The following is a 27,306-nucleotide window of genomic DNA, read 5'->3' as shown; positions in this document are numbered from 1 at the left end:
ATAACTGGAATTTCTACTGATAAGTTACAATGTTATATTGTAGTTGCTAGCAAGGGTTCAACTTGAAAGAACTTGAAGGTGGGGGGGGAGTTGTATTCTGTGGCACATGCAATGTCTGCTACAACAAAGTATACAGGCATATAAGATAACATATGTCAATCTAGTTTATAAAAATGTTAGCATGCATGGTATGTTTCTTTCCTTGCTGATTTGACTTTATGAATGTTGCTGATCTAGTTCGAATATTTCTGAACTTCTCCAACCTTCAGCAGCAAAATCCGGTGAAGTGTTTTACTTTTGATAATGTCCTCAGACCATAGTTTGTCTTCTATATCCAGGTGTACAAAATTCTTTTGTAGGTGATAATGCATAATCCCATAGAATAAACAGCATGTTCAGCAATATTTACCTGTGGCAAAAAAAAAAAAAAAAAAAAAAAAAATATTATGAGTTAATATATGTAATAAATGTATTTCATATATATTACAAAAACTCTAAGAATCAACAATGATCTAATGTATATCTGGTATTGAAAAACACCCTTAGATATAGCTTGAAGACAAAAGAGGATCAGAGCGCGATCCTAGTGCAATATCTTATTGTGTAAAATGTGATGTATTGTAGATAATTCCGCTCACCAAAGTTGGTTATGCTAAGAGTACAACATCTCTGATCGCATATAAGGGTCAGCAGCCCTGGAATTTCCAATTTTCCACTGGATCCCGGCCATCAGCAGTAGAGTTGAAAGCAAAAGAAAAACTTCCAGTCCTGGCCCTTCTCCTAAAAGTTGTAGATGTATTAATGGTAAAATTAGATAAAAATAGGCATTACATGCAGTGTCCAACGCGTTTTGGGCATCTTGAGAAAAGGCTCAGTACGAGCCCGAAACACGTTAAACACTGCATGTAATGCCTATTTTATCTCATTTTATGATTAATAAATCTACAACTTTTGGGAGAAGGGCTAGGACTGCTGTGGGGATCAGGGACTCACCCCAATTCCCAAAAGTTGAGGGGAAAAAATATATATACATCTGTCTCATACTGTCTCCAATTATCATCATTGTGTCCCATTTGGTTTGGTGACATCCTTGAGGTGTGATTAATATAATGAATTATATTTTTTCTATACTTGGTCGGGGGGTCGACCTTTTTAACCACATATACCTCGGACTTTTTGGTTGTAAGGCTCCATTCACATCTCGTTTTGTACATACAGGCACCGGATCCGGCTGGGGGAGGGGAAAACCGGGCTCTCCCGTACCCCAGCCGGATCAGCCAGTGACTCCATTCACTTTAATGAGCTGACCGGAGTCAAACGGTGACTCCGGTCAACTCAGTTTTGACCCGTATCCGGTTTTCCCCTCCCCAGCCGGATCCGGCGCCCGTATGTACAAAACGAGATGTGAATGCAGCCTAAGCTGCACACATAACTTTCTTTTTCTCAAGTACTAAAATCCCCTTATGGCGGATAACCCCTTTAACATCTTGTTATTTATGTGATGATACACTTACTATATGAATTCTCGTGTTCCTCCACCTATGTTTTTTATTCTTGTCTTATGTCTTGATAAAATATTATTGTGTGTGCCTTTGATTTTCAAGCTTTGTATGTTCACCTACTGTCACCTACTTAGTCTCTCTGCAACCTAGATGTTTTCTCAATGCTGTATTTGTGTTATTACTTTAGTTAGATTGTTTCTGTGCATGAGGCTAGGATTCCACTTGTTTTTTTTTTTTTTTTGTGAAAACGCCAAGAAAAACGCCAATTCTGCCACATGGCATTTTTTTGGCCAAAAAACGCTGTGGCCAGATGTTAGCTGTAAACCAATGAGAAATCGCAAAATTCTTATTCCACTTGGCGTTTTTCACTTTGGCATCTTTTTTAATCTTTTTGGCGTTTTTCCACTCTTTTCTTGCGTTTTTGAAATCGTTGGTAATCGCAGCATGTTGAGCCACTGGTGTTTTTATTGTCAAAAGCATGGCTTTTCGCCTATAGAAGTCTATGGGAGTGAAAAAACACCAAGAAAAACGATATGTGGGTTTTAACTTTGGCGTTTTTGCAGGCGGTTTTTATTCTTTTTTGACTTTAGCGATCCAAAAAAGTGATGGAGATACCTTTTTTAATAAAATTTCGTAGGGTACTATTAAAAAAACTTAATAAAAAAGATACAGTAGTGAAGGAAAAAATTGTATCTTTTTTATTACAAATTTTTTATAAATTTTTAAACAGGGATCAATTTATGTGGGCGGGCGGGGACCTAAAAATGTAGCCGACAATAATAAAAATGTAGTGTGTGTGTGTTTTTCACTTTATTTTCTTTATTTTTTCATTTTTTTTAGGTAGTACTACTACTCCCAGCATGGAACACACTGTTCCATGATGGGAGTAGTAGTATCTGTACTAATTGACAGATCGCCTGTTGCGATCCTCCTGTATAATGTATAGATGTGGCTGCTGCCCTCCTATGGTCCCCTGCACTGACGTATATATACACCTTTTCAAATTTCCCACAGAGAGCTGTGATTGGCCAGATGGTTCCAGCCAATCACAGCTCTTTGTGGGAAATCGGAATGTGTATATATACGGCAGTGCAGGGGACCATAGGAGAGCGGCCGGCCTCGTCTATACATTATACAGGGGGATCACAGCGGGTGTCAGTAGTGATACCCGCTGTGATCTTACCACAACTGCAGGTACTACTCCTCCCAACATGGAGCACACTCTGCTTTATGCTGGGAGCTGTAGTACCTGCATTAATAGACAGATCACAGCGGGTGTCAGAAGTTACACTTGCTGCGATCTGTCTATTAATGCAGATACTACAGCTCCCAGCATGGAGCAGAGTGTGCTCCATGTTGGGAGTAGTAGTGCCTGCTTAAGTACACATCACAGTGGATGTCACTACTGACACCTGCTGTGATCGTCCTGTCTATAGCAGAGATGGAGCGACTGTATACATCGCTCGCATCCCTGCTCTGTACTCCGGCCGCTCATTGATGTTTCACTCAGAGCTGTGATTGGCTGCAACCACCCGGCCAATCACAGCTCTGGGTGGGAAATATGAATAGAGCCGCCCGCATCTCTGCTATATTATGGACGATCGCATCGGGTTTCAGGACTGAGAGATGGTGTCAGGCGATATGTCTATTACTACAGGTACTACTACTCCCAGCATGGAACAGTCTGTTCCATGCTGGGAGTAGTAGTACTACCTAAAAAATTTAAAAAATAGAGAAAAAAAAGTGAAACACACACACTTTATTAAAAAATAATAAAAATGTTGTTATAAAATATATACATTTCGTTTAATAAAAATTTTTCCATCATTGCTGCCAAAAGTGCAATTTCCACACAAATGAAAAAATGCCAGAAAAAATGCCAGACGCAGGACATTGCACTGGCATTTTTTCAGGCGTTTTTTTAATCCAAAAAAATGCAGCACAAAAAACCAAGTAGAAACTTAGCCTATTTGGGATTTAGAAAGCAACCAGGCTACACTTAATCAGTAATCATTACTAAAATAAAAGTTATTACAGAGTTTACTTACCGTATTTATCGGCGTATAACACGCACTTTTTAGGCTAAAATTTTTGGCCTAAAGTCTATGTGCGTGTTATACGCCGATAAGCCGCTGCAGTTCAATGATTTAAAGCGGGCGCTTTAAATCAATGAACTGCAGCGGCTTTGCAGGTGCAGAGACAGCCAGTGCTGCCCGCTTCTCTGCCCCTGCCTGCCCTGGGGTCTAGAGCCCTGCTGCCGGCCCTTCTCTCCCCCTGGCTATCGGCGCCGCTGCCCGTTCTCTCCCCCTGACTATCGGTGCAGGCGCCCCATTGCCGGCGCCGATAGCCAGGGGGAGAGAAGCGCCTCAGGCAATGGGGCAGCGGCGCCGACAGCCAGGGGGAGAGAAGGGGCAGCGGCACCCATTGCCGGCGCCGCTGCCCCGTTGCCTCCCCCCATCTCCGGTTGCATAATTACCTGTTGCCGGGGTCGGGTCCGCGCTGCTTCAGGCCTCAGGTGTGCGTCCCCTGCGTCGTTAAATACTATGTCTGGATAAATGGGAAAAAAGGCCTAAATGTTTCTGTAGATCAATCCAGATAGAACAGCACTTGCCAGTTCTGTTTCCAAATCAGTCCATTTTGAAGCCAATGTTCACATAGCTAGCTATGCTGCAGATTTGTTGCAGATTTTCTCCATTAACTTTAGTATGGTACTCAAAATCTGCAATTCCACACGTGAACAAACCCTCTAGGAAGAGCGCCATTCTATTAAATCCGATAAATGCTGCCGCTGTTCCTTTCCTCATTAAAAAAAACATCTTCTGGGATTGTCACATTAGCCAAGCATATTGAAAAGAGGTGGAATGGTTGACTCCCATAGTATTAAAATATCCATTACAATTTCCCTTCAGAAAAAAAAATCACTGAAAATGGGACAAAAATAACTCAAAAAAAAAAGAAGACATATTTACTGGTACAAGGGCAGGTTAAACACCTTTCCCACCATGATGTAGATCAGCCACAATTTCATATGAGGCAGGTCACACAAGGGCAAAATACTGATGACCAGCCATTCTCATGTTGCACACAGATAAGGCATAGTGCACCATACTGGCTTACAACCTATTAGTGACGCCCTTACTATTCAATCAAGCGGGCTGCCCAGTGCCTTATATGTGACTGCACACCACAAAGCACTGGCATCAGTAACAGGCAACAGATAGAACAATAGTTCAACCTCTGAAAACATACTAATACTGACGTTTTGAAAAAAACATCATTCCATCTATCAATAAACTTATGCAAACAATATCTGAATTATGGCACATTGTATAGCTGCTATACACAGTTCTTATCCTTTATACATACATAAATGGAATAAATGGACATCATCCAGATTGGAGGACCGACTTTGTCAATAAATGTAGACTTTATTCATTTATCTACCAAATTATGCAGGTATTATTCTGAAGCCTACTGTAGGCTCTTACATCACTCCTCATGTCTTCATATACTTGTATATTTTTTCCTCTCCCTCCACCCACCGCTTCTCCCTTCTTCTTTCCCTAATATGCTTTATCAGTCATGCATTAATATGGCTCTTTTTCATTGTAACCATATAGTTACCCCAACGATATCTTGCTAAATAATATGTAGTGTAGAAACTGTTTTCTATTGTTTTCTACTCTAAGAGTTAAACATGTGACTGGCAGTAAAAAATTATTATATAAAAATGCCTTGTAAGAATCCATATTACATAAATCAATAAGAAGTTTACTCAGAAAATATCCAAATTAAAGGAGTAATGCAGTGAAATATAAGTTATCCTTTATCCAAAAGATAGGTGATGAGTTATAGATCACGATGGGTCCGGCACGCCCCCTTCCAGTAGACTGCCAGGGCTCCGTTCAGGAGATTGTGGAGGTCTCAGCGGTTGGATCCCCCACGATCTGTAACTTATCCGCTATCCTTTGGATAGGGGATAAGTTATATTTTGCTACAGAACGCCTTTAAGGTCTACATACAAAGTTACATTTGTATATACTGTCACAGTTTTTTGTATCTAAACCTTCTACTACCTACGAAAAGCACAATAGTTACAGAAAACTATTAGAAAATATTAACTGTCTTTAATAGAATAAAATAACACCCAATGCTGAGTATCTTCTGTGATGTATTTTAGAGGCAAGCAATTCATTAGAAACAAGAAGAATAAAAGCACTAATCATTTTATGCTTATAGCTTATTATACAACTACAAGCTTAACAATTGCACTATGTAATATGTCTTTACATGTATTTTCTCAATCATATATTAGATTAGTGGTCACTATTACAAGTTATTGCTGTAATAATAGATCTGTAATTTATAAAAATGCCTACCTTGCGTTTTTATTAACAAGTAATATAACAGCTCCACTTTTGATGTTGAGGTCTCTAATAGTTTCATACTCTCCTAATTCTCTTCCATTGTAGGAAAAATACTTCTTCCACGAGGTGATTCCTTGTTTTACAAGATTGACTCTAAGGTCCTTTATAGTGTCCACTGGCCTGACAGTCACTGGAAACATTTGACAATCTTCAGGTACATGGACTAAGATCTCAAACTTGACCCAATGTAAACTTAATCTTCTCAGCTTTTCCATATCAATATGCCGTAGACATTTTGAAGCACAAAAGAGGCCTAGCCTTAGAAGAAATGTGAATAAATTAATGCCTGGTGTTTCTTGTCTGACTGGTATTGGCTGCATTCTTTATGTGTACAAGGCATGCATAGTCCTGTACAGATACAGGTTCACACTATAATTACATAGTCAGAAGCAACCGTCTGCCCTAATGCAAAGTCAAGTTTGCTTGTTAAATTTCACTAAAAATATAGTTAATATTTTAAAACAAAATAAACCAGTACATATCGTGTTAGCATATCATTTAAGATGTAGATTGGTTTGGATCACTACCTGGTTTGGATCCCCTATGCTAAAATCATCTATGTAAAATATGTGCAGGTTTTTCTTTCATATTCCTTATTGTGCATCTATATACAGTCTGCTCTTTTAGAAGTTGTGTTAAATGTTAAATCTACTTTTTCTCCTTAAACAGTACCATTCCAGTCAATGGACTTTGTCTGATAATGTATCTTAACCACATTCACTTTGGATCAGCATTTTGTACACAAACACATAATACACACAAGTGAGAGTTCACTTGGTTGAAGATTAGTGGTTGAACAGAAATATGAGCCTGGCTGTTCTATTAGGAATAGTTGGAAAAGGGAAGACTGATTTTTAAAGAATTATAGTAATAAATACAAAAATGCAGCAAAGCAACAGTAAGACTATCTTCACATGGCAGAATTTCTGCATGGAATTCTAACTGGAATTCTGCCTGAAAATTCTGCATGAATTTAAAGCCAGTTCACTTCAATGGAATTAACCTCTTAAGGACTGAGGGGTTTTCGGTTTTTGCACTTTCGTTTTTTCCTCCTCACCTTTTAAAAATCATAACCCTTTCAATTTTGCACCTAAAAATCCATATGATGGCTTATTTTTTGCGCCACCAATTCTACTTTTCAGTGACATCAGTCATTTTACCCAAAAATCTACAGCGAAATGGCAAAAAAAAAATTGTTCAACGAAATTGAAGAAAAAATGCAATTTTGTAGCTTTTGGGGGCTTCCGCTTCTACGTAGTACATTTTTCAGTAAAAATGACACCTGATCTTTATTCTGTAGGTCCATACGATTAAAATGATACCCTACTTATATCGGTTTGATTTTGTCGTACTTCTGGAAAAAATCATAACTACATGCACGGAAATTTATACGTTTAAAATTGTCATCTTCTGATATACATTATTTTGGACTTTGGAATTTTTTTGCGCCTACGCCATTGACCGTGCAGTTTAATTAATTATATATTTTTATAATTCGGACATTTACGCACGCGGCGATACCACATATGTTTATTTTTATTAACACAGTTTTTTTTTTATGGGAAAAGGGGGGTGATTTGAACTTTTATTAGGGAAGGGGTTAAATGACCTTTGTTAACTTTTTTTTCACTTTTTTTTGCAGTGCTATAGGTCCCATAGGGAGCTATAGCACTGCACACACTGATCTCCTATGCTGATCCCTGCAGAGCCATAGCTCTGCACGTATCAGCGAGATAGGGGCTCGATTGCTCAAGCCTGTAGTTCAGGCTTGGAGCAATCAAACCCCGATTGGACGCCGCGGAGAGAGGTAAGGAGACCTCCGCCTGCGTCCCAGCTGATCGGAACATCGCAATTTTATGGCGATGTCCCCATCAGCCCGACTGAGCTGCCAGGAAGCATTTACTTTCACTTTCAGACGCGGCGGTCAACTTTGATCGCCGCGTCTGAAGGGTTAACAGCACACGGCACAACGATCGATGCCGCGCACTGTTAGCCCAGGGTACTGGCTATTATTAGCAGCCAGGACTGAACCGGTGTGATGCGGGGTCACGGCGTGAACCCGTTTTTAACACCGGGAGCGAGCTTAGGATGTACAGGTACGTCCTAAGTCCTTAAGGGTTTAAATTGAAATAAATTCTGCTGTGTGAATGGGACAGCGGAATCCCCTTAATGTGTATTGGCTATAAATTCATGCAGAAATTTTGGCGTGTAAACATAACCTTAAGGCCGGTTTCACACGGCATAATTTCTGTACTGAATTCTGCATGAAAATTTGTCAATGCCCGTGCTGATGGAATGAGGTTTTCACTCAAAATCTCATGATACATGGCCCCATTCATTCTTTCCTTTACACGGATCAGTTGTCCTGGTCCCTTTGCTGGAAAACAGCCCCAAAGCATGATGTTTCCACCCCCATGCTTCACAGTAGGTATGGTGTTCTTTGGATGCAACTCAGCATTCTTTCTCCTCCAAACAGTTGAGTTTTTACCAAAAAGTCCTACTTTGGTTTCATCTGACGATATGACATGCTCCCAATACTCTTCTGGATCATCCAAATGCTCTCTAACAAACTTCAGATGGGCCCGAACATGTACTGGCTTTAGCAGGGGGACACTTCTGGCACTGCGTGATTTGAGTCCCTGGTGGCGTAGTGTGTTACTGATGGTAGCCTTTGTTACTTTGGTCCCAGTTCTCTGCATGTCATTCACTAGGTCCCCCCATGTGGTTCTGGGATTTTTGCTCACCGTTTATGTGATTATTTTGACACCAGGGGGTGAGATCTTGTGTGGAGCCCCTGATAGAGGGAGAATATCAGTGGTCTTGTATGTCTTCCATTTTCTAATAATTGCTCTCACAGTTGATTTTTTTCACACCAAGTTGCTTGCCTATTGCAGATTCAGTCTTCCCAGCCTGGTGCAGGTCTACAATTTAGTTTCTGGTGTCCTTCGACAGCTCTTTGGTCTTGGCCATAGTGGAGTTTGGAGTGTGACTGTTTGAGGTTGTGGACAGGTGTATTTTATACTGATAACAACTTCAAACAGGTGCCATTTATACAGGTAAGGAGTGGAGGACAGAGGAGACTCTTACAGAAGAAGTTATAGGTCTGTGAGAGCCAGAAATCTTGCTTGTTTGTAGGTGACCAAATACTTATTTTCCACCATAATTTGCAAATAAATTCCTTAAAAATCAGACAATGTGATTTTAGGGATTTGTTTTCCTCATTATGTCTCTCATAGTTGAGGTATACCTATGATAAAAATTACATTACTCTCTCATCTTTTTAAGTGTGAGAACTTGCACAATTGGTGGCTGACTAAATCATTTTTTGCCCCACTGTTTTAGCAATAAATTCTTGCAGAATTCAATGCAGAATTTTTAGCTGTCTCAACAGTAGTGTTGCTCGCGAATATTCGCAAAGCAAATTTTATTCGCAAATATCGCATATTCGTGAATTCGCGAATATAGCACTATATATTCGTAATTACGAATATTCACAATTTTTTTTTTTCCCACAGTACACATCACAGTGATCATCCCTCTCTGCTTCCAGCTTGTGTGGTGTAAAGAAGGCTCTGTGTGAGACTGGCGCGCAAATTTTCGCATATGCGAATTTTCGTTTATACTAATTTTTATTTATGCTAATTTTCGCATATGATAATTTTCGCATACGCGAATTTTCGCGTATGCGAAAATACAACGAGGATATTCCGAATATGCAAATATTCGCTAATATATGACTAATATTCGTCCATATATTCGCGAATATTCGCGAATTCGAATATGGCCTATGCTGCTCAACACTACTCAACAGTAAGAAACTTTATGAGGAAATTAATAGAATCTATTTGAAGGAACTCAGGGAGATTGGAGCTGATGTCCATCAGAGCTGCTTTTGAGTAGAGTCTCTTGAAAAGAAGCAGATAGAGATAATGAACCACCCTGGCAATTTCATTCACTCAGGTCCCATATTAACTAAGCTCTCTTAGCAGTTAAGAGGCCAAGAAAATGGAGGTAGGTTGTTGCAAAAATCTATGCTTCCATGAAATGCCCGAGTAATGTGCTCATGGGAGGAGACATATGAAAAGCGTGCATAGGAAAATTAGAGCAGTTGCCCATAGCAACCAGTCAGATTGCTTCTTTAATTTTCAAAGGCTTTTTTTTTTTTTTTTTTATAATGAAAGAAGCTATCTGATTGGTTGTTATGGGAAACTGGTTCAATTTTCTTTTGCACAGATTTTCGTATATCTCCCATGTGGTGCCCTCTCTAAATTGGCTCTGGATATTTTTCTCCATAGTCCATATCCGACTAAGGCAGCTGGTGGAGTTACCATTGGAGTCTCTAGGTCTGTACCCTGTACTTCCTTAGCAAAAAGAATAGATGCCAATGGAAGGTTTCTCTTTCTGAAAGTAACGTTTTCTTATGAGATTTTTTCATTCGTTAATCTTTGCGCACCAAGTTGACATGTTTGGACAATTTGCTAAAGGAACTATAGTTGTAAGGAGGTTTCTTAAACACTATAATAGAACCTGAATCCCAGGTGAGGGTAAGCCATCTTAAGAGCTCTCTAGCTAAATTGAGATTACTAGATGTTTGGCGCACACTTTATCCAAGTGACAGGCATTATACTTTCTACTTGACTCCACATAACTAATATTATAAAATAGATTTCTTATTTACTCCATGTAGAAACCTTCCGAGAGTCCATGAAGTAGTGATTGAGACCACGCCCCCACTTTTTTCTTTATGTCACTTTCATGCCTTCCCCCTAAAACCACTGGTAGCTGAATGAAATGCTTCTTGGGGATTGGGATTCTGTGAGAAAACTAGAGTCTAAGTTAGTTATGAGAGGAAAATTTATTATATTGGATTCTGCCCAGAAAATAACAAGATCTAAATTAACCCCTTGGGGACGGAGCCCATTATAACTCTAGGGATGGGATCATTTTATGAAAATCTGACCTCTATCACTTTATGTATTAATAACTCTGGGATGCTTTTACTTACAAATTTGATTCCAAGATAGTTTTTTCGTGACATATTATACTTGATGTTAGTGGTAAATTTACGTCGATACTTGCATCATTTCTTGGTGAAAAATTCCCCCAAAATTAGAAAATGTAGCATTTTCTAACTTTGAAGCACTCTGCTTGTAAGGAAAAGGGACATTTCAAATAAATTACACATTGATTCACAAATACAATATGTCTACTTTATGTTTGAATCATAAAGTTAACATGCTTTTACTTTTTGAAGACATCAAAGGGCTTCAAAGCATAGCTGCAATTTTCCAATTTTTCCCAAAGATTTTAACATCAGAATTTTTCAGTTAAGTTCAGTTAAGAAGTGAATTTGAGGGTCTTTATGTTGGAAATCCCCTATAATGGACCCCATTTTGAAAACTGCACCCCTCATTCAAAATGACATTCAAAAAGTTTGTTAACCCTTTAGGTTTTCCACAGGAATAGCAGCATAATGGAGAAGAAAAATTTTAATTTTACAGGAAATTTTAAGGAAATACCTCATATGTGGATGTAAAGTGCTCTGTGGGTGCACTAGAGGGCCCAGAAGGGAAGTAGCGACAATGGCATTTTGGAGAGCGAATTTTGCTGAAATGGTTTTTGGGGGCATGTCCCATTTAGGAAGCCCCCATGATGGCAGAACAGTAAAAAAAAAAAACAGGGCATACAATTTTGGAAACTACACCCCTCAAGGAACGTAACACCCCACAGGTGATTGACAAACTTTTGTTAAAATGGGACATGAAAATAAAAAATTTGATTTTTAACACTAAAATGCTAGTGTTACCCCAAACTTTTCATTTTCACAAGGAGTAATAGGAGAAAATTCCCCCCAAAACTTGTATCCCCATTTCTCTCGAGTAAGGAAATACCTCATATGTGGATGTAAAGTGCTCTGTGGGTGCACTAGAGGGCTCAGAAGGAAAGGAGCAACATTGGGCTTTTGGAGAGCGAATTTAGCTGAAATGGTTTTCGGGGGTATGTCGCATTTCGAAAGCCCCCATGATGTCAGAACAGATTTTTTTCACTAAAATGCTGGTGTTCATTTTCACAAGGGGTAAAAGGAGATAAAGCCCCTAAAAATGTGTAACCCCATGGAAATACCCCATATGTGGATGAAAAGTGCTCTGCGGGCGATCTACAATGCTCAGAAGAGAAGGAGTGCCACCCCTCACAGAAACTACACCCCTCACAGAATTTATAAGGGGTGCAGTGAGCATTTACACCCCACTGGAATTTGACAGATCTTTGGAACATTGGGCTGTGCAAATGAAAAATTAAATCTGTCAGACACCTGTGGGGTGTAAATGCTCACTGTACCCCTTATTACATTCCATTAGGCATAGTTTTTAAAATGGGGTCACATGTGGGGGAGTCCACTGTTCTGGCACCGTGGGGGCTTTGTAAACGCACATGACCTTCAATTCCAGCCTAATTCTCTCTTCAAAAGCCCAATGGCACTCCTTCTCTTCTGAGCATTGTAGTTTGCCCGCAGAGCACTTTACATCCATATATGGGGTATTTCCATACTCATAAAAAATGGTGTTACAAATTTTTGGAGGCTTTTTTTTCTATTACCTCTTGTGAAAATGAAAAATTTGGGGGAACACCAGCATTTCAGGGGGGGGGGGGGGGAACAAATTTTTAATTTTCATGTCCAACTTTAACGAAAATTTGTCAAAGACCTGTGGGGTGTTAACGATCACTCTACCCCTTGTTATGTTCCGTGAGGGGTTTAGTTTCCAAAATGGGGTCACATGTGGGTGTTTTTTTTTTTGCGTTTATGTCAGAACTGCTGTAACGATCAGCCACCTCTATGCAAATCACCAATTTAGGCCTCAAATGTACATAGTGCGCTCTCACTCCTAAGCCTTGTTGTGCGCCAGCAGAGCATTTTATGTCCACATATGGAGTATTTCCGTACTCGGAAGAAATTGCGTTAGAAATTTTGGGGGTCTTTTTCTCCTTTTACCTTTTGTAAAACTGAAAAGTATAGGGCTACACCAGCATGTTAGTGTAAAATTGTTCATAATATACCAACTTTTCCTTTTCCTAAGGAGTAAAAGGAGAAAAAGCCTTCCAAAATTTGTAACACAATTTCGTTAATACCCTATATGTGGCTCTAAACTGTTGCCTTGAAATATGACAGGGCTCTGAAGTGAGAGAGGGCCATGCGCATTTGAGACCTAAATGAGGAATTTCCAATAGGGGCAGACCTGGATACAAGGATGGGGCTTGTCTCCACCAAAACCCTACAGCAGTGTTTCCCAAACAGGGTGCCTCCAGCTGTTACAAGACTCCCAGCCTGCCAGGACAGTCAATGGCTGTCCAGCAATACTGAGAGTTGTTGTTTTGCAACAGTTGGAGGCTCCGTTTAGGAAACACTGCTGTATGAGACGTTTTTCATTTTTATCTGGGAGGGGGGGGGGAACGTGTAAGGGGGTGTTTATGTATCTGGAGTGTTTTACTTTTTATTATGTGGTAGTGTAGTGTAGTGTTTTTAGGGTACATTAATACGGACGGTGGTTCACAATGAGTTTTCCGCTGGGAGTATGAGCTGCGGCGGAAAATTTGCCACAGCCCACAGTAAACCCCCGCACATGTGAATGTACCCTGTACATTCACATGGGGGAGCACCCAAACCTTCAGTTGTTGCAAAACTACATCTCCCAGAATGCACTGACAGACTGTACATGCTGGGGGTTGTAGTTTTGCAACAGCTGTAGGCACACTGGTGGGGAACCACTTAGTTAGGAAACAGACTCAGTGATTCCAACCAGTGTGCCTCTAGCTGTTGCAAAACTACAATGCCAAGCATGTACGGTCTGTCAGTGCATTCTGGGAGTTGTAGTTTTGCAACAGCTGGAGGCACACGAGTTGGAATCACTGAGTTAGGAAACAGATTCTAGCTCAGTATTTCCCAATCAGTGTGCCTCCAGCTGTTGCAAAACTACAACTCCCAGCATGGCCAGACAGTCAGAGATGCTGGGCGTGTAGTTATGCAATATCTGGCCCTTCAGATGTTGCAGGACTGCAACTCCCAGCATGCCTGGACAGTCTGGGCATGCTAGGAGTTGTAGTTATGCCACAACTGGGGAAGAACAGTAGTGTTCTCCAAACTGTAGCCCTCCAGATGTTGCAAAACTACAATTCCAAGCATGCCCAGACTGCTCCGATGATGCTGCCACTGGTCTGGTAAGCCATGTTCCCCCCTTGCTGCTCGGTTTCCCACCGCTCTGCCTGGACTTCGATCGGTGGGCAGACCGACCAATGGCAGGGGATAGGAGGAGGTGGCAACACTGCCACCTCGCTCCTATTCTTTAGCATGGTCGGAGCTGTCTCTGACAGCTCCGATCCTTCTTATTTTCTGGGCGATCAGGTCATCAGTGACCCGATTGGCCAGATCGCCGAAATGGGGGGGGTCTCAGGACCCACTTAGGCATTGCCACTGGCTGCCTGCTGATAGATATCAGCAGTCACCCCGGTCCAGTCCCCGTCCTGCACGCAGTGGGGACCGAAATTCCCACGGGCATAAAGGTACGTCCTCCGTCCTTAAGTACCAGGACACGAGGGCGTACCTGTACACCCCCGTCCCCAACAGGTTAAGATCCATTTCTAATATTATTTCTCATAATAGTACGATTTGCATCACTACTGCAGAAATAGTTAAGGAATTTTCTCATTTTTATCACTTGATTTATAATTTACATCAATAAGCTGATGTGAAGAATATTTACATGGTTCTCTTATATCTTCTTTTTCTCTTCTCTGCAACTTCCTTATATAGCATCCATTCAGCAGCCTCTTTGTTAGCTCCTGTTACTTTAACCCCTTAACCCCTTAAGGAGTTTTTGCACTTTCGCTTTTTCCTCCTTACCTTTTAAAAATCATAACCCTTTCAATTTTCCACCTAAAAATCCACATTATGGCTTATTTTTTGCGTCGCCAATTCTACTTTGCAGTGACATTAGTCATTTTACCCAAAAATGCACGGCGAAACAGAAAAAAAAATCATTGTGCGACAAAATCGAAAAAAAACCCGCCATTTTGTAATTTTGGGGGCTTCCGTTTCTACGCAGTGCATATTTCGGTAAAAATTACACCTTATCATTATTCTGTAGGTCCATACGGTTAAAATGATACCCTACTTATATAGGTTTGATTTTGTCGCACTTCTGGAAAAAATCCTAACTACATGCAGGAAAATTTATACGTTTAAAAATGTCATCTTCTGACCCCTATAACTTTTTTATTTTGCCATGTACGGGGCGGTATGAAGACTCATTTTTTGCGCCGTGATCTGAGGTTTTTATTGGTGTGATTTTTGTTTTGATCTGACTTTTTGATCACTTTTTATTCATTTTTTAATGTTATAAAAAGTTACCAAAATACGCTTTTTTGGACTTTGGAATTTTTTTGCGTGTACGCCATTGACCGTACGGCTTAATTAATGATATTTTTATAGTTCAGACATTTACGCACGCGGCGATACCACATATGTTTATTTATTTATTTTTTTACACTGTTTTATTTTTTTTATGGGAAAAGGGGGGTGATTCAAACTTTTATTAGGGAAGGGGTTAAATGACCTTTATTAACACTTTTTTTTAAACTTTTTTTTTGCAGTGTTATAGGTCCCATAGGGACCTATAACACTACACACACTGATCTCTCATCCTGATCACAGGCGTGTATTAACACGCCTGTGATCAGCATTATCGGCGCTTGACTGCTCCTGCCTGGATCTCAGGCACGGAGCAGTCATTCGTCGATCGGACACCGAGGAGGCAGGTAAGAGCCCTCCCGGTGTCCGATCAGCTGTTCGGGACGCCGCGATTTCACCGCGGTGGTCCCGAACAGCCCGACTGAGCAGCCGGGATACTTTCAGTTTCACTTTAGAAGCGGCGGTCAGCTTTGACCGCCGCTTCTAAAGGGTTAATACCGCACATCGCCGCGATCGGCGATGTGTGGTATTAGCCGCGGGTCCCGGCCGCGGCGCGATCCCGCTTCATATCACGTTAAGGGGTTAAGGACTCAGCGTTTTTCCATTTTCATTTTTTCCTCATCACTTCTAACAATCATAACGCTTTCAATTTTGCACCTAAAAATCCATATGATGGCTTATTTTTTGCACCACCAATTCTACTTTGCAGTGACATTAGTCATTTTACCCAAAAATCCACGGCGAAACGGAAAACAAAATCATTGTGCAACAAAATTGAAGAAAAAATTTCATTTTGTAATTTTGGGGGCTTCTGTTTCTACGCAGTGCATTTTTCACAAAAAATAACACCCTATCTTTATTCTGTAGGTCCATACAGTTAAAATTATACCCTACTTATATAGGTTGGATATTGTCGTACTTCGGAAAAAAATCATAACTACATGCAGGAAAATGTATATGTTAAAAATTCTCATCTTCTAACCCCTATAACTTTTTTATTTTTCCACGTACGGGCTGGTATGAGGACTCATTTTTTGCGCCGTGTTCTGAAGTTTTTTGTATTGATCAGACTTTTTGATCGCTTTTTATTCATTTTTCATTATATAAAAAGTGACCAAAAATACACTATTTTGGACTTTGGAATTTTTTTGTGCGCACGCCATTGACCGTGCGATTTAATTAATGATATATTTTTATAGTTCGGACATTTTTGCACGCGGCGATACCACATATGTTTATTTTTATTTACACAGATTTTTTTATGGGGAAAGGGGGGTGATTCAAACTTTTATTAGGGAAGGGGTTAAATGACCTTTGTTAACTTTTTTTTTTCACTTTTTTTTGCAGTGCTATAGCTCCCATTTGGGGCCAAATTTTTGGAGGCCTACGTACCGCTCTGGGAACTCTCGGTAGATGAGTCTCTTATCAGTTTTAAGGGGAGACTCATATTCCGCCAGTATATTTCCTCGAAGCGGGCACGGTATGGTGTGAAGCTCTATAAACTTTGTGAGAGTACCTCCGGGTACACTTACAAGTTTAGAGTATATGAGGGACGAGATTCCCGTATTGAACCCCCAGATTGTTCCCCCACTCTGGGAAACTCGTTTGGGATCTTGTGCACCCATTGCTGATAAGGGTTACCACGTGTACGTGTACAACTTTTATTCCAGCATCCCTCTGTTCACATCCCTTGCCGCCAGATCCACGTCCGCTTGTGGGACTGTGTGGAAAAACCAGAGAGGCCTTCCTCTTAATTTTGACACCTATTCCCAAGGGTGAGTCCCGTGCCCTTACCCATGAAACCTGTTGCTGGTCAAGTATAAGGATAAGAGGGATGTCCTTATGCTGACCACAATTCATGGTAACGGCAGCTCACCTGTCCCTGTGCGAGGTACCACAACACCGATCCTCAAGCCCGATTGTATTCTGGACTACAATCGGTATATTCATGTAGAGAGCCTGTATACCCGCATCCCCTGGGATGCGGGTATACAGGCCCTAAGGGAGTTTATTTTGTGTTCTGGAAGATCATCAGATTTTGTTGACATTGTAGTGGGAGCTTGTGAATTAGTTCTAGCTAATAATGTTTTTCAGTTTGAAGGAAAATGGTACAAACAAATCAATGGTACAGTGATGGGGACTCCCATCTGCTGCACCTTTGCTAATATTTTTTTTTGCAGTGTTTGAACGTAATAAAATTTTTTTCATCCACTAACCCTTTTGTCAAATACATAAAAACCATATGACGTTATGTGGGCGATATATTTATCGTTTGGACAGGTAAAAGAGAACAGTTTGATGAATTTATAGTCTATTTGAATACTTTCAATACGGTAAATATGCTATTCACATCCCACTATGGAGATACCAAACTCAAATTCTTAGATGTATTAGTGAGTCATAAGGATGGTAAAATTATTACCTCCGGTTATTGTAAACCAACTTCAAAAAATGCTCTTTTACATTATGCCTTATCCGACACTACTGCCACTAAAAACATCATCCCCTTTAGCCAGATGATACGCTTAAAAAGAAAAAACAACTTATCAGAAGCAAGTAACTGAACTAGAGGGGAGACTTCAAGAACGAGGTTATCCAAAAAAAAAGTCCTGGTAGAAGCCAGAAGTAGGGCAGATAAAAATAGATCGAAAAACTCTATTACAACCCCACCTGAAAAAAAATAATGATAGGTTCACTTTTGTTTTTGCAAATACACCTATGAATGAAACAGTTAGAAAAGCAAAATAAAAAATTGGTTTATTTTGCACAAGATAAAGACCTACAGGATTTCACTTCTGATGCCCCCATTGTGACTTACTGAAGAAGCACTACCATTAGCAATTATATAAAAAAAAACTAAAGAAAAAAATTGAAAAAAAAAAACAAAATAAGTAAAAAATGCACTGGTTGTCTGGACTACCAATAGGCAATCATGCCTGTCGGTCGTGTTCCTTCTGTAGTTACAATTCCAGGTCTAAAGAATTAAAACTAGGAGGTTACACATTTAAAATTAACCAATTTATAACCTGCATGTCAGACTTTGTGGTATACGCCATTTTATGTGAATGTGGATATTTTTATGTGGGTAAAACCATACGTGCATTTTATGTATCCATGGTTATGGCATTCCTTACCTTTATAACACACCTGTAGATGTGGATTAACTAGGGGCCTGAAGAAGCGCTGATTGCGAGATACGGGCCATCGCACAACCCTCTCCCCCACCCCTCTGTTTCCGTCCGCTCTCCCATGCATGTTTGTATGCTGCCAAGCTAATATGAAATAAAGAAGCTTGCTGACATCGATTAACCTGGTGAGTGCTCCACTTCTTTCTTGCCTATTACGGAATATGTATTTGGACTGTTCTGTGTGAGCACCGGGAAGGTCTAGCGGATTAGTGGATAGCGAAGTAGCAGTGCCTGGTTATCTCTGTTAAGGACTGTATACCCTTTTTATGATTATACTTCCCATTGTACCCCATTTTAGTTATTCAGTGTACCCCAGTTATTTACCCCATGTAATGCCCCTTGAGGGGGGTCCCACTGTTCTGGCTCCATAGGCAGCAGTGCAGAAGCTCAAGGCCCCTTTCTGCACTCCTGCACCTCTGAGACCGGTGTGCACCAACAGAGCTCCTAACGTCCAGCTATGAGGCATGTCCTTACTCCAAAGAAATGTACTTACAAATTTATGGTGACATTTTCTCCTAATACCACTTGAAAATGAAAAATTTGGGGTAACCCCAGCATTTTAGTGTAAAAAAATAAAAATTTTCCTTTTCACATCCCACTTAATGAACATTTATCAAACACCCTTGGGGTGTTAAGGCTCACTGTACCCCTTGTTACGTGCCTTGAGGGGTGTAGTTTTCAAAATAGTATGCCATGTGTTTTTTTTTTGTTGCTGTTCTGGCATCACAGGGGCTTCCTAAATGCGACATGCCCCCCCATTTCAGCAAAATTTGCAAATGTAACTCCTTCTCTTCTGAGCATTGTAGTGCACCAGCAGAGCACTTGATGTCCACACATGAGGTATTTCCATACTCAGAGGAGATGGGGTTACAAATTTTGGGGGGCATTTTCTCCTATTACCCCTTGTAAAAAAAAATATTAAATTTGGGGGAAAACTAACATTTAAGGGAAAAAAATCATTTACACATCCAACTTTAACGAAAAGTCGTCAAACACCTGTGGGGTGTTAAGGCTCACTGTACCCCTTGTTACATTCCTTGAGGGGTGTAGTTTCCAAAATAGTGTGCCATGTGGCTATTTTTTTGCTGTTCATGCACCATAGGGGCTTCCTAAATGCGACATACCCCCCAAAAACTATTTCAGAAAAACTCACTCCAAAATCCCACTGTCGCTCCTTCCCTTCTGAGCCCTCTCCTGCACCCACAGAGCACTTGACATACACATATGAGGTATTTCCTTACTCAAGAGAAATTGGGTTACACATATTAGGAAGATTTTTCTCCTTTTACCCCTTGTAAAAATTCAAAAACTGGGTCTACAAGAACATGAGAGTGTAAAAAATGAAGATTTTGAATTCTCTCCTTCAATTTGCTGCTATTGCTGTGAAACACCTAAAGGGTTAACAAATCTTTTGAATATCATTTTGGATACTTTGAGGGGTGCAGTTTTTATAATGGAGTCATTTATGTGGTATTTCTAATAAGAAGGCCCTTCAAATCCACTTAAAAATTGAACTGGTCCCTAAAAAATTTCGATTTTAAAATTTTTTGGAAAAATTGGAAAATTGCTGCTATAATTTGAAGTCCTCTGATGTCTCCCAAAAGTAAAAACATGTCAATTTTATGATGCCAACATAAAGTAGACATATTTTATATGTGAATCAATGTATAATTTATTTGGAATATCCATTTTCCATTATAAGCAGAGAGCTTCAAATTTTAAAAAAATGCTACATTTTCAATTTTTTCATCAAGTTTTGGAATTTTTCATCAAGAAATGATGCAAGTATCGACAACATTTTATCACTAATATACAGTAGAATAAGTCAATCTCGGAATCAGAATGAAAGGTAAAAGCATCCCAGAGTTATTAATGCTTAAAGTGACAGTGGTCAGATGTGCAAAAAATGGCCGGGTCCTACACTGAAAATTGGTTGGGTCCTTAAGGGGTTAAAGGAGGGTCATTTATATCTATAAGAAGCTAGAGTCTCTTACCTTGTACACAAGCCATGGATACCACACTTTATAGTATTGATCTTATGCTCTACTACCCCAGATGGACAATTCCTCCATCCTGCAAATATGTGCAACCCTGAGAAGCCATTGAGAGGGGGTTCAGCTTGCATCTAGAGCAAAGGAACCAGTGCCTTAGCAGCAGACACTTGATGTGCCACCAGTGAATGTTTGTGGAGAGGACAGTCCCTGCTTGGAAGGCCTAACAGTACTAAAGAAGAAATAAGGTTAATCTGGCTACCCACAATGGTATCTATCAACTTCCCCACCACTTGCCAATGTGGCCTGAGAGCAGAACAAAACCACCATATGTGTGGCCATGAGCACGTCCCTTCACCACATCTCCAGCAAGCGGCTGAAGCCGTCAGTCCCCAATGATAAAGGAGCTTTGGTGTTTTGTACCACCGAGTAAGCAATTTATAGTGGTTCTCTTGAAGAATGATGCAGCGCGAGAAACCATGTGAATTGCATAGGACCAGATTCCTCTCTTTTTCTGATAATCAAATGCCTAATTCCCTCTCCCAAGAGAGCAAAAATAATGGGGTGGAATATCCATCCCTTTCCAGTAAATGAGAGCGGAAAACAGAGAGGCTGGATTTTTTTTGTGGAAGTCGTTTGTAGCGCACGTTCCATCCAATTGGGATCCGCTGCTATGACACACACCTTGAGCTTCTCCGCAAATGCTCTCCTAATCAGATAGTGATAAAGTTAAAATGAGCTGTAGGGAGAAGTGAGTGCAGGTGCTCTGGGGGAGGGAGGTTCTTGATTAATGCACAATTCTTTAATGTGTATTGTATCTAGTTTCTCGCATATACTATCGGGAACTGTGAGAATGGGAGAGTTGGTCGGATAATTTTGGGTCCATCTGTGTGTCGTGATATGTACTCATCATAGTGAAGCTTAGTGAGTAATGTTCCCTTCAGCAGGGAATTTGTGATAGGCGAAAGGGCCAAGCGTAACGTTAGCGAGGCATTCCAAGCAGCCAAAACTGGTGTGGCACCCATCTGGGCATTTTCAAGTGCACTACCTTGTAGGAGGCTCTTGTTGGAGACAATTTACATCCATCTTTGTAGGTGGTTCACTTTATACAGTTGCGAGACGCTCTGCATACCAATATCACCACTGTCTCTCCATCGAATGAGTAGAGTGTAAGGAAGCCTGGGCTTCTTTCCTGACCACAGAAAGCAATTAAAAAGCCGCCTCCATTGTAAGAGATATTTTGTTGATAGAGCTATTGGGAAAATGTCTTAGTATGTATAGAATTGACAAGACTATATATGTTTGAAGGAGGTTCTTCAATATTTCATGATTTGTTTCCTCATTTTATGTAACAAATGGACATCATTAAGTGAAAATAAATCAGTCAAGGAGGTAGGGATAGTGATTCCCAGATATGTAATACCCGGTGAGGGCCAGCGGTAAGGGGAAGTCCTTTGTAAGTTAAATGCCTAGTGTTGGGAACAGATACATTCAATATTTCGGATTTGGTATAGTTCACTTTGAAATTAGAAAGGGACCCATAATGCTCAATAATAGCCTGCACTTTGGGTAGAGATTCAGTTGGGTTAGTTATTAGTAATAAAAAGTCATCCGCAAATGCGGCTGTAAGGTGTGTGTATCCCGAAATGGTTAGCCCACGTATAATCTCATCTTGTCTCAATGCCTGGAGCAAAGTTTTCATGACTATGCTGTAGAGCAAAGGAGAGAGTGGGCACCCCTGTCTTGTGCCATTTTGGATTCTAAAAGAAAAAGATAGAGTGCCCTTGACCCTGATACTGGCACTAGGGCATCGGTATAAGGTCATAATGGTTTCTATGAAAGGCTGTGGGAAGCCAAATTTGCTAACTGTAGATGTCATGTAGTCCCACGCTAACCTATCAAATACCTTCTTGGTATCAGTGCCGAGAAGGAGCAATGGTGTTCCTGAAGTAGGGCATAATGTACAGCATGCATCACCATCAGAGCATGTTTCCCCTCCCTGCCCTTCACGAATCCTGTCTGGTCTGGGTGAATGATGTTGGGAAGGAAGGCACTCATCCGTAAAGAGAGTTGCTTAGCCCAGATCTTAACGTTAAGATTTAAAAGAGAGATCGGCCTATAGCTAGGGCATGACTTAGGCAAAATAGTGATATGAGCCTTCAAAGCTTGTGGGGGGGAGGGGAGAGCCTGTCAGAAGTTGCACCAACTAGTAAGCTGATTGGAATTCTTTATAGTAATGTAGGCTCAGTCCGTCCAGACCCAGGCTTTTTCCAATAGGGAATGAGTTGATGACAAGTAGGACCTCATCCTCAGTACAGGGTCTCAGAAGCTCTAGAGTCTAGACCATCCTCAGTAGAAATAGCAGGTAAATGTAAGGACTCAAGAAAGGTGTTGATTGCCTGTGCCCTTGAGCCATGAGAGGGGGGAGTTCGGTGTGTTTAAATAATTAAGACCATTCCCATTGACTATTTTATGTATGAAAGTCTTTTCTTTACGTTTTTTTAATTATTGCGGACATTAACCTACCTCCCTTATCTCCATGTAAAAATAATTTCTGTTTAAATCTAATGACATTATCTGCATATTTCAATTGATTTCTAGTCAAGATAAGTTAACTATCATCAAATACAGCTCCCTCAATGGCCTACCATCTCTCCAGGACTGTGATTTTGGTCAGCAAGTGAGAGATCTTAGCAGCCTTTTCCTTTTTTTACTTTAGAGCCCAAAACAATTAACAATACCCTCATATATGCTTTGTGGGTCTCCCATACCACTGGAATGTAAACATCGGGTTTCAGATTAGTCTCAAAGCGACTCATTGAGGCACCATGTCCAGTCTTTCCTAGGCAAGTGAGCTGGGGAAATTATGGCATGCACCGGGGAGTGGTCTGTAAGTGTTCTAGCACCATTATCCGCTGCATCAACCGCCTGTAGGATACGGTCATGGCAGAATACATGGTCTAAACATTGTGAAGAGTGGTGCGGTGCAGAGAAGAAGGAGTAAGTCCTATCTCGGGGGTGGAAGGTGCGCCAAATGTCTACATGTCCCAGTTCTTGTAATTTATTTCTAAGGGTTCGAAGAGCTAATGAGGGAGTAACTGACTTGCCCATGGAGGAGTCATGTGCAGGATCAAGAGTCAAATTCGGGTCTGCCCCAAAAATGATGGGGCCCTAAGCAAAGGAGCAAAGTTTCTCCAAAGTTCGGAGGAGCCACAGGACCTGTCGTCTATTTGGAGCATATGAAGTTGCCAAGGTGTATGTCACAGCGCCAATCTTACCTTTCACAAAGAGAGCCCTGCCGTCCCCACTTTCATAACTGGAATCAAAGGTAAATCGGATGTCTTTGTGTAGAGCAATGGAGACTCCCCTAGATGATGAGTTTGTGCTCCCGCTGTGAAACCAAGCGGGAAAATAGTTAGGGAGAGAGGGAATCTGACCTGTCTTGAAATGCGTTTCTTGGAGAAACAACACCAACATATTTTCCTTCTTTAACAAGGAGATGAGGCCATGCCGCTTGCCTGGAGAACTTAAAGGAGGTCATGATACAGTGTCAAGTGAGGCCCCACTGAAATAAGTGTGAAAGATAAAACTTCACTAAATGCCAATAAAGGAGGTCTGGCTTCAAAAGTAGGCAAAAGTAAAATAAAGGGGATGCTACAAAGGAAGGGCGTGAGGGAAGGGTAGGTAGGGGCGGGGAAAGTTAGAGGGCAGTACAATGGGTAGGGAGAAGAAAAACCCACAAAAAGTGAGAGAGAACAAAGAGGAATAGAGAAAAAGGAGAGAAAAACAGAAAGTAGAACTTCAGAAGCAAAGTAAAGGAAAAGGCAAGCTAGTGAGAAAGTAGAAGTTCGTCGGCAAACAATTAAGTACAAAAGAAAGACTTGTATAAAAAGATCTGGCATGTGCAGACAGCAGTGACATAAAATACTCAACAGATTGTAGATGCACAAGAGCCTCTGGAAGAAGTCGCCAAGTGGTGTAATTCACAGGGTCTGTCGCAGACCAGCTGACAACACCTCAGTCTGTTGTAGTAGGTGCGCTTTAACATGAAAGCATCAAATATGAGAACAAAACAGTAAGGGACAATACAAGCGACTAACAAGGTTTGACTGACAGGAGACAGATACAGGAGGAGGGAGGAAACATAAGGAACATATAGGGGAGGGAGGGACAGGTAGTATAATATTCAGGAAAATTCAACTGGGATGAATGCAGAGGAGATGTAGTCATTCTGGAGCATGAGGAGAGAGTCCATCCGGTTAATGAACTGGTTAAATACAGTCTAGCAGTCATCTTAAGGCAGTGACGGTGAATTGAGTAGAACAGAGCTTCAGGTCACTAAACGAAAAAGAACAACCAGCAAAACTTTATGTTAGTGATAAATTTTGGTCAATATCTTCAGCTATAATTTGTGAAAAATTCCAAAGTGTGGCAAAATTTGGAAACGTTTGCCTTGATTTTCTACACTTTTAAGAAAGATAGTCATTCCACATAATTTAGCTAATAATTCACATTTACAATATATCTTCTTTATGTTGAATTTATTTGGGGTATACGGTGTCGTATACGGTGCCTTTCCTCCGTCAGGCAAAACAGCATCCCGCCTCCTCCCTTGGACCTATCGCTGTCCGTCGTCAGCCGTAACTACATCCTCCGTCAGACAAAACAGCGTCCCGCTTCCTCCCTCGGACCAATCGCCGTCAGTCGTCAGCCGCAACTCCGTCCTCCTTTAGGCAAAACAGCGTCCCGCCTCCTCCCTCGGACCAATCGCTGTCAGTTGTCAGCCGCAACTCCATCTTCCATCAGGCAAAACAGCGTCCCGCCTCTTTCCTCGGACTAATCGCAGTCAGTCATCAGCCGCAACTCCGTCCTCTGTCAGGCAAAACAGCGTCCCACCTCTTCCCTTACACCAATCGCTGTCATCCTTTTGCCACAACTTCCTCATCCGAAAGTCCCTAATCCAAAAAGCTGTCATACCTCAGACGATTCTCCCTCCGTTGCAACTTCCTACCGCAGAGCGGAGCCGACACTGCACAGCACTATATAGCAGAGCCGACATTGAATAGCATGTACAGTAGAACTCGTATAGCAGAGAGCCGACACCGACTCGGCTCTGCTACACGGCAGGAAGGTTTTTCTTCTGAGGGATGACAGAGTTTTGGATGAGAGACTTGAGGATGATAGAGTTTTGGATGAGAGACTTTAGGATGACAAAGGAGGGAGTTGCGGCTGATGCCTGACGGAGATTGGTCTGAGGGAGAAGGCGGGACGCTGTTTTGCTTGACGGAGGACGGAGGTATGGCTGACGACTGACGATGTCCTAAAATGGACACCGTAGGGGTAAGTCCTTTTACTTTTAAAAATATCAAAGCGCTTAAAAGCATTGCAGCAAATTTTGAAATTTTCATGAAGTACATTTGAGAGGCCTGGATGCTGGAAATTCTCTTATATCACCACATTTTAAAAACTGCATTCCTCAAAGAAATTCCTAACATGATTTAGAAACTTTGTAAACCTTTGGTGGTTCACAGAAATTATTAATAAATTAATAAATTTCAACTTTTTGCAAATTTTTGCAACAAAGCAGGTATTAACAGAAAATTAACTGAATATTTATTACCATGAGTCTGTAGTTTCTAGAAATATCCCATATGTGGCCCTAGTGTGCTGCTTGACTCACACACAAGCTTCAGAAATAAAGGAACGCCACATTGGATTTTGGGGTCTTCTTTTTATCAAGTTGTTTATCAAACCCATACCATAAATACTTTTTGTTTTGCTAAATATTTATAGTAAAATAAAGGCTGCCAAAAGCACAGCTTGTCATGTAAAAAAATAACTGGCCTGTCTCCTGGTAGCGCCTCCATGCTCTGCTCACTACGCTGACAGACACAGCAAACCTTCTTGCCACAGCTCGCATTGATGTGCCATCCTGGATGAGCTGCACTACCTGAGCCACTTGTGTGGGTTGTAGACTCTGTCTCATGCTACCACTAGAGTGAAAGCTCCGCAAGCATTCAAAAGTGACCAAAACATCAGCCAGGAAGCATAGAAAATGAGAAGTGGTCTGTGGTCACCACCTGCAGAGCCACTCCTTTATTGGGGGGTCTTGCTAATTGCCTATAATTTCCACCTGTTGTCTGTTCCATTTGCACAACAGCATGTGAAATTGATTGTCAATCAGTGTTGCTTCCTGAGAGGACAGTGTGATTTCACAGATGTGTGATTGATTTGGAGTTACATTGAGTTGTTTAAGTGTTCCCTTTATTTTTTTGAGCAGTGTATGTGTAGAAGCAGGGGTTCCTGTCTGGACTAACTTTTCCTTTATTAAACAGCAGGCCATCAGAATTAGGTAAATTCATTGTGCACAGTCCGCAGAATAAGGCATGCACCACTCCAGGGCACAGAGCTGAGGATAAAGTGGGCCTGAAAACAGCAAACGAGTGGAATGAGGGTACTGGAAATCTACTAGAGGGGATTACATTCTTACTGGGACATCTACCTAATGAGAGAAATTACCTACCTAAAGGGATATCTACCTAATGGGATATCTAGTTAATATAGTAGGTAAAAATACATACCAACGCCCAGAGGATTACCATAATAGACATACAATGCACTATATACGAAAATTAACTTACTCCACAATGGGGGGATGTAGTAGAAATATCACATACCCCCCTCCAGGTTAGCGTATCAATATTCCACCGGGTTGCAAGTAGGGCAATCAAAAAC

General features: G+C 41.0%; 1 protein-coding gene across 1 annotated transcript; it reads right to left on the bottom strand.

The window, feature by feature from the left end:
- TINCR (TINCR ubiquitin domain containing) lies at positions 1-27,306 on the bottom strand. The gene is made up of 4 exons (XM_056518252.1): positions 27,213-27,306; positions 5,882-6,187; positions 3,979-4,049; positions 1-409 (listed from the first exon to the last, which is right to left on the bottom strand). The coding sequence occupies exons 2-3, from the start codon at positions 6,142-6,144 to the stop codon at positions 4,037-4,039; spliced, it is 276 nt and encodes a 91-aa protein (XP_056374227.1). The 5' UTR covers positions 6,145-6,187; positions 27,213-27,306; the 3' UTR covers positions 1-409; positions 3,979-4,036.

Source organism: Hyla sarda, chromosome 1, assembly GCF_029499605.1.
Source record: "Hyla sarda isolate aHylSar1 chromosome 1, aHylSar1.hap1, whole genome shotgun sequence".
Lineage (NCBI taxonomy): Eukaryota > Metazoa > Chordata > Amphibia > Anura > Hylidae > Hyla > Hyla sarda.
This window is presented reverse-complemented; position numbering and strand designations above follow the sequence as displayed.